At 41.5% G+C, this 15,000-nt stretch overlaps 1 protein-coding gene across 1 annotated transcript in view; it reads right to left on the reverse strand.

The window, feature by feature from the left end:
* LOC113818939 (transferrin-like) overlaps positions 1-15,000 on the reverse strand; it is a 15,680-nt gene that overhangs the window by 446 nt on the left and 234 nt on the right. Inside the window, exons 2-15 of the mRNA XM_027371156.2 lie at positions 6,238-6,334; positions 5,655-5,794; positions 5,021-5,151; positions 4,711-4,855; positions 4,416-4,585; positions 4,162-4,283; positions 3,767-3,939; positions 3,142-3,382; positions 2,712-2,866; positions 2,296-2,478; positions 1,909-2,073; positions 1,174-1,304; positions 660-803; positions 1-536 (exon numbers count right to left, since the gene is read on the reverse strand). The exon at positions 1-536 is cut by the window's left edge and continues 446 nt beyond it. Coding sequence (XP_027226957.2) covers positions 312-536; positions 660-803; positions 1,174-1,304; positions 1,909-2,073; positions 2,296-2,478; positions 2,712-2,866; positions 3,142-3,382; positions 3,767-3,939; positions 4,162-4,283; positions 4,416-4,585; positions 4,711-4,855; positions 5,021-5,151; positions 5,655-5,794; positions 6,238-6,334 — 2,222 coding nt within the window. The 3' untranslated portion in view covers positions 1-311. The remainder of the gene's footprint in view (positions 537-659; positions 804-1,173; positions 1,305-1,908; positions 2,074-2,295; positions 2,479-2,711; positions 2,867-3,141; positions 3,383-3,766; positions 3,940-4,161; positions 4,284-4,415; positions 4,586-4,710; positions 4,856-5,020; positions 5,152-5,654; positions 5,795-6,237; positions 6,335-15,000) is intronic.

Raw genomic sequence — 15,000 nt, forward strand, 5'->3', positions numbered from 1 at the left:
GTTCAGTTAAGCACAGAAAAAATTGCAAAGTAAATTCTAGCATGACTGATTCAATGTGGAAAAAATAGGCTTGATTAATGTTATTTTTAATCAAGTGTTTTATTTGTTTAGGATATGTAACAGCAATATTATTTTGTACAAAAGTTAATAATGTATGAAGTAACAGTTATTATATACAAGTTTAAAAGAAATTTAATATTTTTGTAAAGATCTCATGAAAGGCAAGGTATATAAAAATAGTCAACTGGAAGGAAGGATGGAGCATTTTCTACAGGAATTCACAGCTAAACTTATCACAGACATCGGAACAGCTATTGGGCAACAGCCCAAGTTATGGCAGCAGAAGTGACAGTCAGCAGATAATGGAGCGATGGGGTAGCAGCAGCTTCATTATAGGTCTGTGGACTGTAGGGTCCTCTCTGTGGGGTGTCTTTGGGGCTGCAGGTGCTGAGTTCGCTGAGGGCTCGGTAGTAAGTGTCATCTATGGACTTGTGGAAGGCATCCTCAGGCAGGTTCACCAGCTCCGTGGCAGAATCCTAAGAAGAATGAAATTACATATCCTTAACATGCATTTGGTTTCCCCTCTCATCTTATTTTATTGAATCATCACACATAGTCTTTAATAATCATAAGAGAAGAAAAAAATAGCTAAACTCTACCTTAAAGATGACATCTGGTCTCCCCTGATAAGGGCCAAACATGGTAAAGACATCCTGCCCCTTTGGTAGCTGCTGAGAGGCGCGCAGGAGTAGGATCCTAATTTCCTCCACCATCACAGGATTCGACTTAATCCCTGTCACGACCTGCAAGAGTAAGATGAGAAAATATCCAGTACATGGGAAAAAATTCAAATAATCATTCAGTCACCTCCCTCCTGTCAATAACTATCCAACTCCATTTACTCATTTACTACCCCTCTTTCTTCCTTTACACTACACTACTATACCATATGACTGTTGAAACTTCATTAACTCTGCCCCTTTCATCACAATACTTTACCGTAGTGCTACATGACCTTAGATGTGTAGCACATATTTGTTTAAAACATTAAACATTAAACAAACATCATTCAGTCACTGTTAAAGACTACAAAAAGTCTCCCCTAGTGATAAATCCATTGGCTGATTGCAGACAGTGTAACTCTAAGGACGTTGTGCATACGGCTTCTTTTACCTTGTGCGCGGGAACACGTGCAAGGTGGCAGGTGTTGTAGTCGGCCACGTCGGAGGCGCCGCTCCCTTTGCACAGCAGCTTGAAGTCAAGCGCGCGGAGGCCCTGCGTCCAGGAGGCGTTGCTGTTGCCGTCTGCAAACGGGTGATGTCAGGGTGGGGGATTTACTTCTTATTAATCTATCTGTCTGTCTGTCAGTCTATTTATCCATCTTTGTCTGTCTTATCTATCTATCTAATCTATCTGTATCTAATTTAATCTAACCTATGTATGTATGTACCATCTAATCAATCTACTTATTTATCTATCTATCTGCCTTTCTATATCTCTATCTATCTATCTATCTGCCTTTCTATATGCCTATCTAACTATCTATCTATCTATATAGTATTAAGTTTTTTCAATACGACAGCTTTAGTAAGGTTGTAAAATTGTTGACAAACATTTAAATGGCAACATCAAGAAATATTTTAAAAATTGATAATAATAATTACGGTAACAATGTTATGACCGCAGTAATACCAATAATAGTAGCAACAATGATTATAATAATAATGATAATAATAGTAATAATCATATCATAATCATCACAACTACCAGTGATAAATTGTAACCAAAACAAGAAAGGAGCTTCAGTGTCAATAAATTAAAAAAAAGATAAAACCGAACAGCTAATGAACTGCAAGAAGACGAGACAAAACAACCATCCCATCCTCCTACAAGGCAGAGATAACTCACTGGTGTTCTCGGCAACAGTGGTGTGCTTGACGAAGGCCACGTCGCCCCCGCCCTGGACGAGGCACCGGAACGCTCCCGTGTACCCGTAGAAGGCCTCAATGTGGGAGCGCTTGCACTTGCCCTCCAGGTTTCCTCCCGCGTAGGTGGGTCCGCTCACGCCCTTCACTGTGAGAGGGAGAGAGGTTGTCGTCGTGTTAAGAAAAAATTAAAGGATGCAACTGCAGAAAGATTAGGTTGATTGTGCGGTGTATATCATGGATGACTGTACTTGTAACTAGTACGAAATTTTGAAAAATGGGAAGAACGTCCATTTTGTTGTCTCGATTTACATTTCCTAGGAACTTAAAAACGAGATCCGTCTCTGTACACAAGGCTTTCCAGGCTCACCATCGTTCCCTATGCAGAGCTCACACAGCGAGTCGGGATTGGTGCCTTGCGGGTCGTAGTTACTGTCCTTGGCCCCGGGAGCGCATGACTGGCTGAAGAACTTGCCGAGTTCTCCCGCGAAGTCACAGTTACCCGCCGGGATGAGCCCCGCCTCCAGAAGCGTCACCACAGGAATCTTCCAGCCTGTGTAGGGATGTTGTGGGATTAAAACTAGCAAGGACCGTCTCTGGCTGACCTACAGCATACAACCCGACGCACCAGACGGACACGTGGATTCTAATGAGCATCCTAAAAGGTCTAGAAAGCCACAAAAGGCATTTTTCTGAAAAATACTTTTTACTCTTTATTTGCGAATAGGACAATAGAAACTGAAACGCAATTTTTAGAGCCAGTCGTATCTCATATGCATATCTTACCTGCCGTCTTGTCAATACCAGTATGGCAGGATTTTTTGCCATGAAGCTGGCTTATGGAAGTGATCCCTGAGTTGGCTTTCACCACAGCCACAGCAAAGTAGGATGCATCCAAGAGCCCATACCTCTCTGCTACCACCGGGTAGATACCATACTCCCTGCGTAAAGAAGTTAAGGTTAGACATCATAAGATTCCCTCTAAGAAAACATTTTTACCCTTTTCGCCACATTACTTTATCATAATGTTCCAGACATCTGTCACATGGCACATAAGACAGATATCTGGCACATTTATTTGCTTCAACCATTAGCCATTCTAAGAAAACAATATTGGCATGTATATCGATACAAAAAGCTTTTTTTACTTAACGTGGAAAATGAAATCAAAATAAAAACAGAGGGAAGCTCAGACAGGCGGCGATGGCGTACTCACGCGTGACCACGGAATGTGTCTCCTCCGTCCACAGCGGTGATGTCGGCGTTCCCGGCTGCCACCATGGCCAGGCAGTCGTCAGGGGGAATCGGGACAACGCAATCCAAGGTGGGGCGGATGCGACGGGACTTGAGCACCTGCTGGAGGGCCTGGCACTTGTCCCGGCCCATGCGGGAGTCCACGCACAGACGCACGGGCTTCTCGGGGCAGCCCAAGCGGTCGATGGTCGTGTCGTACCCAGCTGTAGGGAGAGGAAGTAATGTGAGCCGAGTCCATCCCATGGGCCAAGCATCGCTATCATGTGACGGCACGTCAGTAGTAATGTATAGCCAGAGTGTGACTGAGAGAGAGAGAGAGAGAGAGAGAGGGAGAGAGAGAGAGAGAGAGAGAGAGAGAGAGAGAGAGACAGAGAGAGAGAGAGAGAGAGAGAGAGAGAGAGAGAGAGAGAGAGAGAGAGAGTGGGGGGGGGGGAGGAGTGACGAGTAAAGAAGGAAGGAATGAAGGGAAAGAAATACGGGCGACGAATAATGAAAATGCAGACGAAAAAAGTCAACTTATTAAAGAAAAAAAAGAAAAAAATACGAGAATATACATCATTTAACTTCAACAAAAAAAAAATGCTTACCTTCATTCAGGAACTTGAAGGGAGTAACTGGAGGCGACAGAGTGTGAATCACCGAAGGCACCTCAGTCCCCAGGATATATTTGGCCCAGGGCTTCAGTGTAGTTCCCTCGTTCAGCGGTGGCGCGGCCGACTCCATCAGCTTCGTGAGGGCGACTGTAATATCTTTCTGGTTGCTGGAAAAATGCCAGAAAAGTTGGTGTGTTGTTTATTTCAGTTGATTTTCTTCACAGACGTCTAGAAATTGTTGCTTCATTTTGTTCGTAAGTGTGGCCGTGCTGTATACCACTTGGAGATCTAAGATCTAAATCAACTTGTATATGTGTTAGTGTTTGTTTAAACACACTTATAACACAGACAGGAAATGGGAAAATTAACTCATCGCTTAAACTACTCACTCAGCATTTGAGCGCGTGAGCCAAGAAGTCCAGGGGCGGGTGGCCCAGCGACACTGTTCGGTTGTGTCGATGTCAAGCACTCGGCCGTCGGGACACAGCAGGCCGTAGTCTGACGTAGCGACCTAGGTGAAAAACGTCAAAAGCATATTTAGATATAACTGGTGAATCTCAATAAAAAAAAATACTGCATTACTTCGCCTGCACCAACCGAGCGGTCTCGATATTTTCACCATCCTGTAATTAACGCCACTTACAGAAGTCCTCTTCTTGAAGAACTTAGAGACGGCGCTCCGCTTCGTCCACGCCACGTCCCCGTGCGAGTCAACCAGGCAGCGCAGAGCCCCTTCGTAGCCTGCGTGCACGTCCTGGTCGTCGCATCGGCCTGGGTCGCCACACATTGTACATAAGTTGTTGTACTCGGCCTCTGTACAGAGAGAATGGGGACGTTATACGGAATATCAGCAACTATCTTCAGTAAGCTTACATAGTTTAACGATATTCTGAGATTGCTATTTGCTCCCTAAATCTATAAACGTATTTCATACTTACTGAGTCTTGCGTTCGTTTTATCGTCCGGCACCCATCTGCCGGGGATGCAGGCGAGGCCGAAGTAGCTGGAAGCCGCCTTCAGGTCATGTTCCACGACCGTGATGTCGCTCTGGCAGTTCAGCTGAATCTGACCCAATTCCAGCAGCTGTGGGAGGTAGGGCAGGCTGGATGTGGACTTCTCATTGAATTATAGGACATATTTTTGATCGCTACACATCGGCCCTTTCCTGTTATTTCCATTTCCAATAACAAAGCGTTCGCATTTCATGTGTGTGTATGTTAAAGTGAGTTTTGACTAACGGTTACTTACGTGCGCAAAGGGAATGCTCCAGCCAGCTGTCCTTCCGTAGCCAGTGTGGCAGGACTTGGATCCCCTCAGGTCCTCCAGGGACTTTATCGTTGACCGCCTCACTATGGCCACGCCGTCATACCGACCTGGTTCTGCAACGCGCACGGATGGTTTCTTTTCAGTTCATTTGGCACACGGCTTTTAAATGATGCACTGAAACGTAATCTAAACCAGCCATGTGGTCTCTATCCCCTGATACCTATAGCTTATCTTCCATTCTCTGCAGTCCCTTTTATTGGCCCTTGGTGCGCAAGGTGTTACTCACCTTTTCTTCATACAAACAACTGCATCTAAGCTCTAATATCGCACTCTCCTTCATCGTGCTCTGACCCTCACCACTCACATGCCTTTACCATTTCTCCCTTACCAATGTCATTGGCATTTGTTTTAACTTTAACACGACTAAATAGAGTACAAAGAGGGTTATTTAAATACCCTTTCAAAGTTACATACCCAGTTTTAACCGCCTATCATCACATATGCCATTTAATGTCATAGAGATACCTGTCTAAAAAGGTCCTTCCCCACTCCTACCCAGAGGAGAGTCGCACACACCTGCGACGCGACCTTCCTCTCAAAACTCCTTTCTGCTCACCATTCTGCTCTTCGGCGGTCCTCGTTTCCGCGATGACGTGGACTTGTGTGTCGTACAGTTCCCTGGCGAGGTACACGTCCTCGGCATCGGCTCGCATCACGTCCGCCTCCTTCTCCGCCACTCGTCGCAGGCAGTCATACCTGGCCAATTAAAAGCTGCTCGTTACACAACTCGAGAACAATCCAAGGGACTTATTTTCCGTTTTCTGTTCCTCGTAAGAAAATGATTACGTCTCTAGGGCTCTCCCTTGGCAGCGTAGCACCTTGCGCTAGATTTTTTAGGGATTGGGTGCTACCTACTGTTGTTTTTTATACGTATCTTTGCGCGCGCGCGCGTGTGTGTGTGCGTGTGTGTGTGTGCGTGTGTGTGCTTGTGTGTGTGCGTGTGTGTGTGCGTGTGCGCGTGCGTGTGAGAGAGAGAGAGTAGTTGATTGCGTGTGTGCGTTAGAGCGTGCGTGTGTTTGCTGGTTTGTTATTATGTAGGCCTATATTTCAACAGAAACATCCTAAGAGAGTAACATAAACAAGGACACATTTCTCATATAAAATCCAGAATGAGTCCCAACGTGAACAGCGCAGCCCACCTGTCTGCGCCCGGAACACAGGCGATGTCCAGATCAGCCGCGTCGGCCCTTAGGGAGTCGCACACAGCGCCCGCGTCGCCCGTCACGCACACGCGCACTGCAAGGGAAGACGCGAGTCATTTTAATATATGACTGGCATGCGTTACGTAGGACTATCTTAACAATAATGACACTAACTACAAATACACATATAAGCACACGCATACACTTGTTTTCGCGTTGTAAATCCAAGCGTCTAACGAGAAGTAGAAAATCCCGGCCATAGACTAGACTTTCCCTTAATTGCTATTCAAATCCTCCATTCTTCGGCACAGCTTTTGCAACACAAGTTTGTTGCAAAGTGTTACTTCGCAAAATCTGTTCATGTAGGATATGTCAACATTATATATATCTACTTACATATACATACCCGCGCGCGCGCACACACACACACACACACACACACACACACAAATATATATATAACTGCGCAATTGTCCAGCATAATGTTTTATCAAAATAGTGTAGGCCTATATGGATTATTTGGCCTAATTTTCGTTATTGCAAATATTCAAGTAAAACAGATGTTCACAAAGAGGAGAAAAGAAATCAGATCTTTCAGTGCTGTAACAACTTGGAAAGCCGGTAAGAAAGTATTGCACAGTGTAGGTACTTAGCAATTGCGCTTTATGTAAAATCCTCGAACTTCTGCCCTCAGAAAATGAATTTTCCCCCCTGAACGGATTTATAAATAAAGTAGGATAATGTTTCTCTAAACATTCAACCTAATATATAAACAAATGTCTTCTTAAATGAATGACATATTCACCAGCTACTCCTCCAAAATCCAAATCTTCGCCACCCTCGCTTCGGTTCAGGTACCCATCCAAACAAAAGAACCGCGCCGTAAAACAAGGAATTCACATCTAAGAACTGTTAGAAACCAGGTACTCGGAAGGCAATGCAAGTGTGGGGGTGTGAGGAGCATGAGAGGGGGGAGGGGGGAGGGGGGGGGCAGGCAAGCGGGTCAAAGAACAGGTCTCCCGCCTTTGCCCAGCCTGCCCATGGCAACATCCGGCCATGACGCATCAATCTGGGCATCCTCGTTGTTCTAGGAAGATATGTACTTGCTTCTTCGAGGTCTGTTTATATACTATGGAATGTTTCTATGGTAGAGTATATGTTGACTGTACTTGTATTTTACTTTTGCGAATACTTGTAATGGACTTCCGAAGAGAATGCGTTTTTAGAGTGGGGACTGAGGAGAGAGAGAGGAGGATGTGACAGGCTTTGCATGATTATATATCAGGGTTTTTACTGCTGGACAGAGAGGTCGTGGAGGAGAGGAATGGCAACTTCTAGCGAATCAATATATATATATATATATATATATATATATATATATATATATATATATACATATATATATTTGTATATATATACATATACACACACACACACACACACACACACACACACACACACACACACACACACACACACACACACATATATATATATATATATATATATATATATATATATATATATATATTACATACACACACACACACACACACACACACACACACACACACATATATATATATATATATATATATATATATATATATATATATATATATATATATATATATCGGTGTGCTCATGTACAACTTATTAATTATATTCTACATAAATAAACAAAATGACTGAATGTTTTAAAAATCTCCATTTGATGTTATTCCCCGACATAAGGTAAGACCAAATACAGCAACTGTTGGCAATACGATGTGATTAGGACGAACGAGAATCGGTTTTCTCAAATACGAGAACACTGCCACAGAAGATTGGGGCCTCTTATAGATTTCCTCGGAGACGCAGACTTGTAAAAACAAGGAGAAATCTATAGGTTCCCTTATATAGCGGACTAGGTGTAGACGCGGTGACCATGACGTCACTCGCGCCTTTTATGCAGATTATTTGCATCGTCATTTCTGCCATTATTATGTTATTCTTCAACCTGACTAATAAATATATAAACCAATTTTAGGTTAAATATCTACATGAAGTCGGGTACACAACGTCTTTTATTAATAATGAAGACTTTTTGTAAATCTTAAAATGTAATTCGTAAAAAGGAAAGGGCTGATGATTCATACAAATACATATAGGTCGTTTCTATTATCCTTACTACCATTACTATAAATTAACCTTTATCAGACTTTTGTCGTGATATTGAAAACGGTTTTTGCCATTTTCCAGTTATTTTTACCTCTGGTGCACTTGCCCAAAGCACACAAATTTACGCATTGCCATCCATTTCATGATAAAGGATTGAGTAATAACATAATTATAAAATGTTTATTCTGATTTTATTTTCTATCCACTTAACAAAACACAAATTCACTCAAGAGATTCAGAATCCCTTTGGTGGGGGCTGCTGACAGAGAACCACAAAGGAAAAGATTACTCAGCAGAAAAAACGATCGGGTGTTTACCAGTACAGGCTCCTACGTCTGGGTGAAGGAGAAATACACGATGCTGTTTCCTTCGTGTGTGTTTTTTTTTCATATTTTGTATTATGTTCCGTTGTCGATAAGTAAATTACAGCTGATGTGGATGGTGTGAATTACGATTGGGTTATACCGGTAGTATCTGAAAGGTGATTATTATTATGCTAACTTCTAGAAATAATTGTAGTTACATGCTGATTATCACATATAGGATTATTCTGTAAACATCGATTATAGTGATAATTATGGTACACAGATAATTCCAAGAAAAAAAACGTTCATGTCATTGTTATCGTCACCACCGCATCACCATTATGGTAACTACCATTACCATAAATCAACAGTAACATCAATCAAACCAATAATATTCCGACTAATGCATCATTGAATCCAGAACTTTCTTTTTTTATAGTAAAGTGACCTTGAAAGAGGCCCATGGAAGGAGCCGGCAGCTGCACCTCGCTCGGGACACATTACATGTTTAACCTTGGAATATCTTTGATAATGCTGATCATCAAAAATTGTAAAATTGTTTTTAAAGAGTAAAAATATGTGTATGGATTTTTCATTTCGTTAGTTTAGTGTTTGTCATAATGTTGATGGAGGTAATGAAACGGCGATTTGCTTGACGTTTTATAATTACAATATAACAAATCTACTAAATCAGAATTTACATACATTTTAATCGATGTTATTTAGTGACAGCTATTCTTACCCAATTTCTGCATTCCCATACAAAGTTCCATTTATCCCAATTTCCACTAAAACACAGAGCACGTTCGCATTTCCTCTCAACCAACGTGTACCACTGACGGTGTACGCCCAGGTGTGCGTCAGGAAGCTGCGTGAGAGGTACGCGGACCGGACATTGAACCTCAATGCAGCACCGCCGCCACCCTTATTTTACTGATTATCTATTTACTGACGGTGAAAAGGTAATTCACCTATTTCTTTACTCTGTCTTTAATGTACTATTGGTGCCTTAGGTGCATCAAATGGCTGGAAAAATGCCTTCTTTGTACATTGCTCACACACGATGATCAGCTTCTGAAACGTTGAACATGTAGATGGAGACGAGAACACGAGGCATTTGTTTTCTTCGCGCTGTCTGAGTTTCTCATGAATTACTATGTGATGCTGTTTTCCCTATAGGTGTTATCAGCATATTCGTGAAGTTCAAGCCTGACAGTGTATGCACAAGCCTTCACACAACGCACTTCTAAACTTGAATTCCTATATTACTTTTTTGCTTTGAATAACATACATCAGGCGCTTCGGTATTCAACTGTCTTGTCTAAATAGCCCCTCGTATTACCAACTGCTCTGGTGTTATATTTTGCGTTGTGGCTTAAGCGGATGTTGGCGGAATTCTATGCAACACACGAAATGAGATAAAATAGATAATAACTACAGTTCATTATACGTCTCGTGAAGTAAATAACACTGCTATTATAAGAATTATGAACGCAAAGATAAATGCTGATCATCGTGGTATCAGTAGACGAAGATAAATATTACTTTCTCTGAATATTTTACTGTCGTTGTGATTACATCATGATTACATTAACTATTACCATTATTAATTCTGTTATCAATATTACCAAAATAATTCATTGCAGGTAGAATCGGTATGGCACTTGCCAGTTTTATAATATCGAATTGAGAAAAGGTGTTTTGTAATATCTATGCTCATGTGTAGATTAATGTCGGCTATATGGGTGAGTGGGAATACGCACAGTAAATGTGTCTAGGCATTCCAAATACAAAAACGTTTTGTATTTTGACCAATTATGTTAAGGGGTGGTTCACAGTTTTCAACAGTTTCACGTGTACAAAACGTACACTTTTTCGATACCCCCTCCCCCCCTTCCCACTCAAAAAGTGTACAAGAAAATTATGTTTACGAAGGTTACTATATCCCTGGCATCTATAAAACCTCTCAAATGGATGGAAATATACACTACTGTTTCCTCTTGTGTGGGAATCCAAAAGAGTCGAATATATGAAAAAATGACCGATTTTTTTTTTTTTTTTTTTTTTTTTTTACGTACACCAATCCCTAACCCCCCTAAGCATACGGTTTGTAGACTTGTGAAATGTTTATATTTGTGAACCATCCTAACAAACATGTGCTGAAACTATCCATATTTTCAGGCCTTAACGGTATGTATTGTTCTATCAGAAGTGAAAATCCCTAGTTGACAACATGAAACCCTGATATATGATGGGAGAAGTTACTCGTTCAATCTGATCACGTAAATTAGTTCCTGTTTGCTGTGAAATTTGAGATAATTGTAAAAATGCGAAAGCAGCGGAATATAAAGTAAATGACAAATAACAAATGTCTGCAAATAACTGCAGTGTGGACTTTTCTACCAAATGATTGTACTTGTATTTCGGCATTTTTAAAAGAAAATAGAGCAAGAAAACAATCTCAGAACTAGAAAAAGAGTTCACGGTGTTTCGGCAGATTTCCTCAAACAGGTCGAAATCAGGATGGACAAGAATTTTGACCTGAGCTGCATTTGTACTGGACATGCTTGTATCAGAAAACAAACACCACCTGCCAAATACGACAGACAGATTCACAATGGAAATGCCTTTTCACCATCATTCCAATCACACATGAATGCACACTTGCTGTTTGCGCAATCGCACAAAGACATATTTGCCCATTGTCCTCACTCGAACTACAACGCACACACCAGGTTTATTCAGAGGAAATTAATTTATTAATTTATGACTTGGTCGTGTGACCTTGACATCCACCAGTCAGTAGCGACCATGCATGTTCATTCCACGCTTACCACTTCCGTAAAAAGGACGGCTCTTTGGGCGTTAGCTAACGCATTGCTGAAAGTGAGTAACATCTCTAACTGAAGTCCTATTGTTCATGTATTTACAATGCCATGGAACAGTTTTAGAAGTAACACTATCCTTCCATTTTTAATAAATTGATAATCAGGTATAACAGGCAACTGTCACGTATTACAGCTCTGAGAGATAATCTTACAAATATTTTTTTTCATTTTATACCTAAAATAATATTAATTGCTCCATCTGCAGTTATAAACAAACCTCCAGGAATATCAATGTCACATTCCTATTTCAATCTACCACAAAAAAGACATATCTTGTTTACAATACGCTCGCAATCTCTCTACGCCATTTAGATAAAATATCTTTCACATCGAGCCACCATGCATTGGCTCTGCATGACAAACTGAACTTTCTCCGAAAAATAACAGCGAAATACATGAGCAGGCGCAAGCGAAAGGAAAAATACATGAAGCAGCAAATAATCATAATTACAGTGGCCTTGGAAGTTGGAACTCCGTGCTTGCTGGAATTTGTGCTGTCGGATTTAACCTTTATTGCGCGGGGTTTTCGAATTCACATTTTGTTGTATATGAAAATGTTTTTGTTTAACACGAATGTCATAAATGAAAGATTTTTTTCTTTCTATTACCCGCTATTTTTAATGCAAAAACTTAGCATTAAGAGCACGGGAAAAAATATTATACGTTTAATGCTATCCTCCTCACCCTCAAAAAAATAAAATAAAATAAACGCATTTCCGTTTCTCATCTTTTTTTTCTACAGCATTTAATAAGTTCTTTTAAACTCTAAATTTGTTGATCTCAGTCAAAATGACATTTCCTAAAACATCTACGTAGAAAAGCAAAAAGCACAGTCAACATCGAAACCGACCTCTTCGGCTGAAAAGGTCATCAGATGTACACAGGCGAATGCAGACGTAGTATTTCAGCGGTATATTTCAAGTTTAAGCTAAAAACGGGGAGACATTATTACGATGTTATGTGATTTCACAAACTAGTTTGTATTTTTTTTTATTATGAATATGTTATAATGTCATTTTTCTTTTCATTTCTGGTTTCCCATAGAACAGCATTGCTTTACATACTGTTAACTTGTAAGTTAAAACCTCGAGTAATATATCGACTGCCAAAAAAATAATAATAATAATAATTACTTCCACGCCCTTTAGGTACCTTTTCCAGGCAACCCGAGATACCTCTGACCTTACTTCTACCACAAGCGGAAAGCAAGACTTTTTTCCCAAAGGTTCCTCATCAACCAGGTAACGCAAGTCAGGCGATCCACAGTATCCGCTAACTAAGTAATTCGACCACCTCCTCTTCCTCTTCTTCTTTTTCTTATAATCATTGTCTGTCTTCTTCCCACATTACGTCTATCATCACCACCTTCTCCTCCTTCTCCCCCCATCTTCTCCCCTTCCTCAACCTCCTTCTCCTCCTACTACCTTTATCTCCTCCTCTTGCTCCCCAATCTTCCTCCCCTTTTCCCCACAACTTCCTCCTCCCCACTTCCTTATCCTCTAACCTCCATTTCCTCCTCCTCTTCCCCCCACCTCCACTTCTTCCTCCTCTACCACCACTCCTCCTCCTCCTCCACCCCATCTCCTTTTCCTCCTCCACCCCCACCTCCTCCTCCTCCACCACTTCCTTTTCCTCCTCCTCTAACCCCCCCCCCACTTCCTCCTCTCCTCCCCACCTCCTTTTCCTCCTCCTCTAGCCCCCCCCCACTTCCTCCTCTCCTCCCCCACCTCATTTTCCTCCTCCTCCTTTTAATCCCCACCATGTGGCCACCGGCGGCATCAAGTTACACTTATTGACTAATTTAAGGGAGGGGAGTCTTAATGAGATCAATTACCACGTGGTTTCAGACTCCTTGCCTGCCCCTCCCTCTTTTCATAGGATTACTGTGAGGTAGATTTTGCAAATTGGCAAGTCTGCAAGTGAAAGATATTCAAAGACGGGGATATTGTCATAACAAGAGACAATTGGCGATACACGTTCATGCAAAAGCAATGCAATACGAAATGAAAGATGCAAGCAAGAAGCTGGGGACAGGTGGAGACAATTGGTAACTTGCGGCGGGAAATGTCAGATCAGGTCATGGGGTTTGAAATGTTTATTTCTAATGTATCAGTAATATTAGGAATGATCTCCTGGTCATACTGATATGATTTGGCTGCTCACTGGCCTCTGATGCATTCGTAGTCTCCAGAACAGGTAACCTAAGAGCAGTCTCCCGCTCTGGTCTCAGGTCACCCGACACGCTCTACTTTGGTATAGCGTGTCCCTCCAAAGCTAGCGGGTTAGACAAGTGCTGCTTGTGTTTCTTGTTAAGTGGCGTTGTCATACTTCCAGTGGGCCGCACGCACCTCATTCTGATTACCATTTAAAGCTCTCATATGTTTATTATTTTGTTTGTCTTTTTCATGTCCATTGTTAAAAGGAACGCGACCATTGTTATTCTGAATATCAGTATCTCACCAGCGTTATCGTCAAATTCTATTTATTAATATCATTATCATTATAGCTATTATTATCAATATTATTTCGTTTAATATGACCATTATTATCAGTATTACTCACACAGGTACTATTATTATGCTCACTCACATACCCATATGCATCTGTGTATGCGTGGGTGTCTGCGGCTGCATGTTTGTGCAACTTTGAAAAAAATACACTTAGTGAGAAACCGGATGAGATGTTCAATAAAGCAATATTTGCATCTTGTTTTCCTCGTACTGGTTTGCGACAAGAATAGGGCGTTGGCCGTCTCTTATCTATCATCTATTGTACAATGAAGGCATTGCGGCAGTTCTTGGCATGTTATTACCTCACTGTAGTCTGGCGTGTATAATGTACGTGAATGGTAAGTGCTTGTGAGTGCAATGTACTATATGCGTCGGTCCTTGCGGCTTCCTGTGCGTACAAGTTACATATAAATTCCTTTCCACGGAATATTATTAGCGGTAAGTATAAATTCATTCATATCTAACCAACAATCAGTATCATATTGCACTCATTCATCGTCAAAGTTACGTTTTTGCAATTTCAAGTTTTCCCATCAAAAGACCAGTTCCTCGAGAAACCCCAATAGAATGGAGCCTCCTTTGGTGCTTGAAGGCAAGGCCGAAATCTACACCCCAGGGTCTTTGCTCACTACCTGCCCGCCGTTGAAATCCCGTGTCAAGGTCTCACGGGCTGGTGGGATGGGCAGACACACCTCACATGAGTCGGCGAAATGCTCACCACTTGAGATCGACTTGTGGTCGTGTTTAAATAAATGTTATTGGTTTTCTTGCGCCCAACAACGGATACCAGTGATTTCCGAACTCGAACAGCAGGATGTTACTGCTTGTAATCGTAAGCTGATTTATTAACACTTTTTATTCATAATGTCATGGGGTGATCCCGAATGTATTCCTTAA

This window comes from Penaeus vannamei, chromosome 39 (assembly GCF_042767895.1).
Source record: "Penaeus vannamei isolate JL-2024 chromosome 39, ASM4276789v1, whole genome shotgun sequence".
Lineage (NCBI taxonomy): Eukaryota > Metazoa > Arthropoda > Malacostraca > Decapoda > Penaeidae > Penaeus > Penaeus vannamei.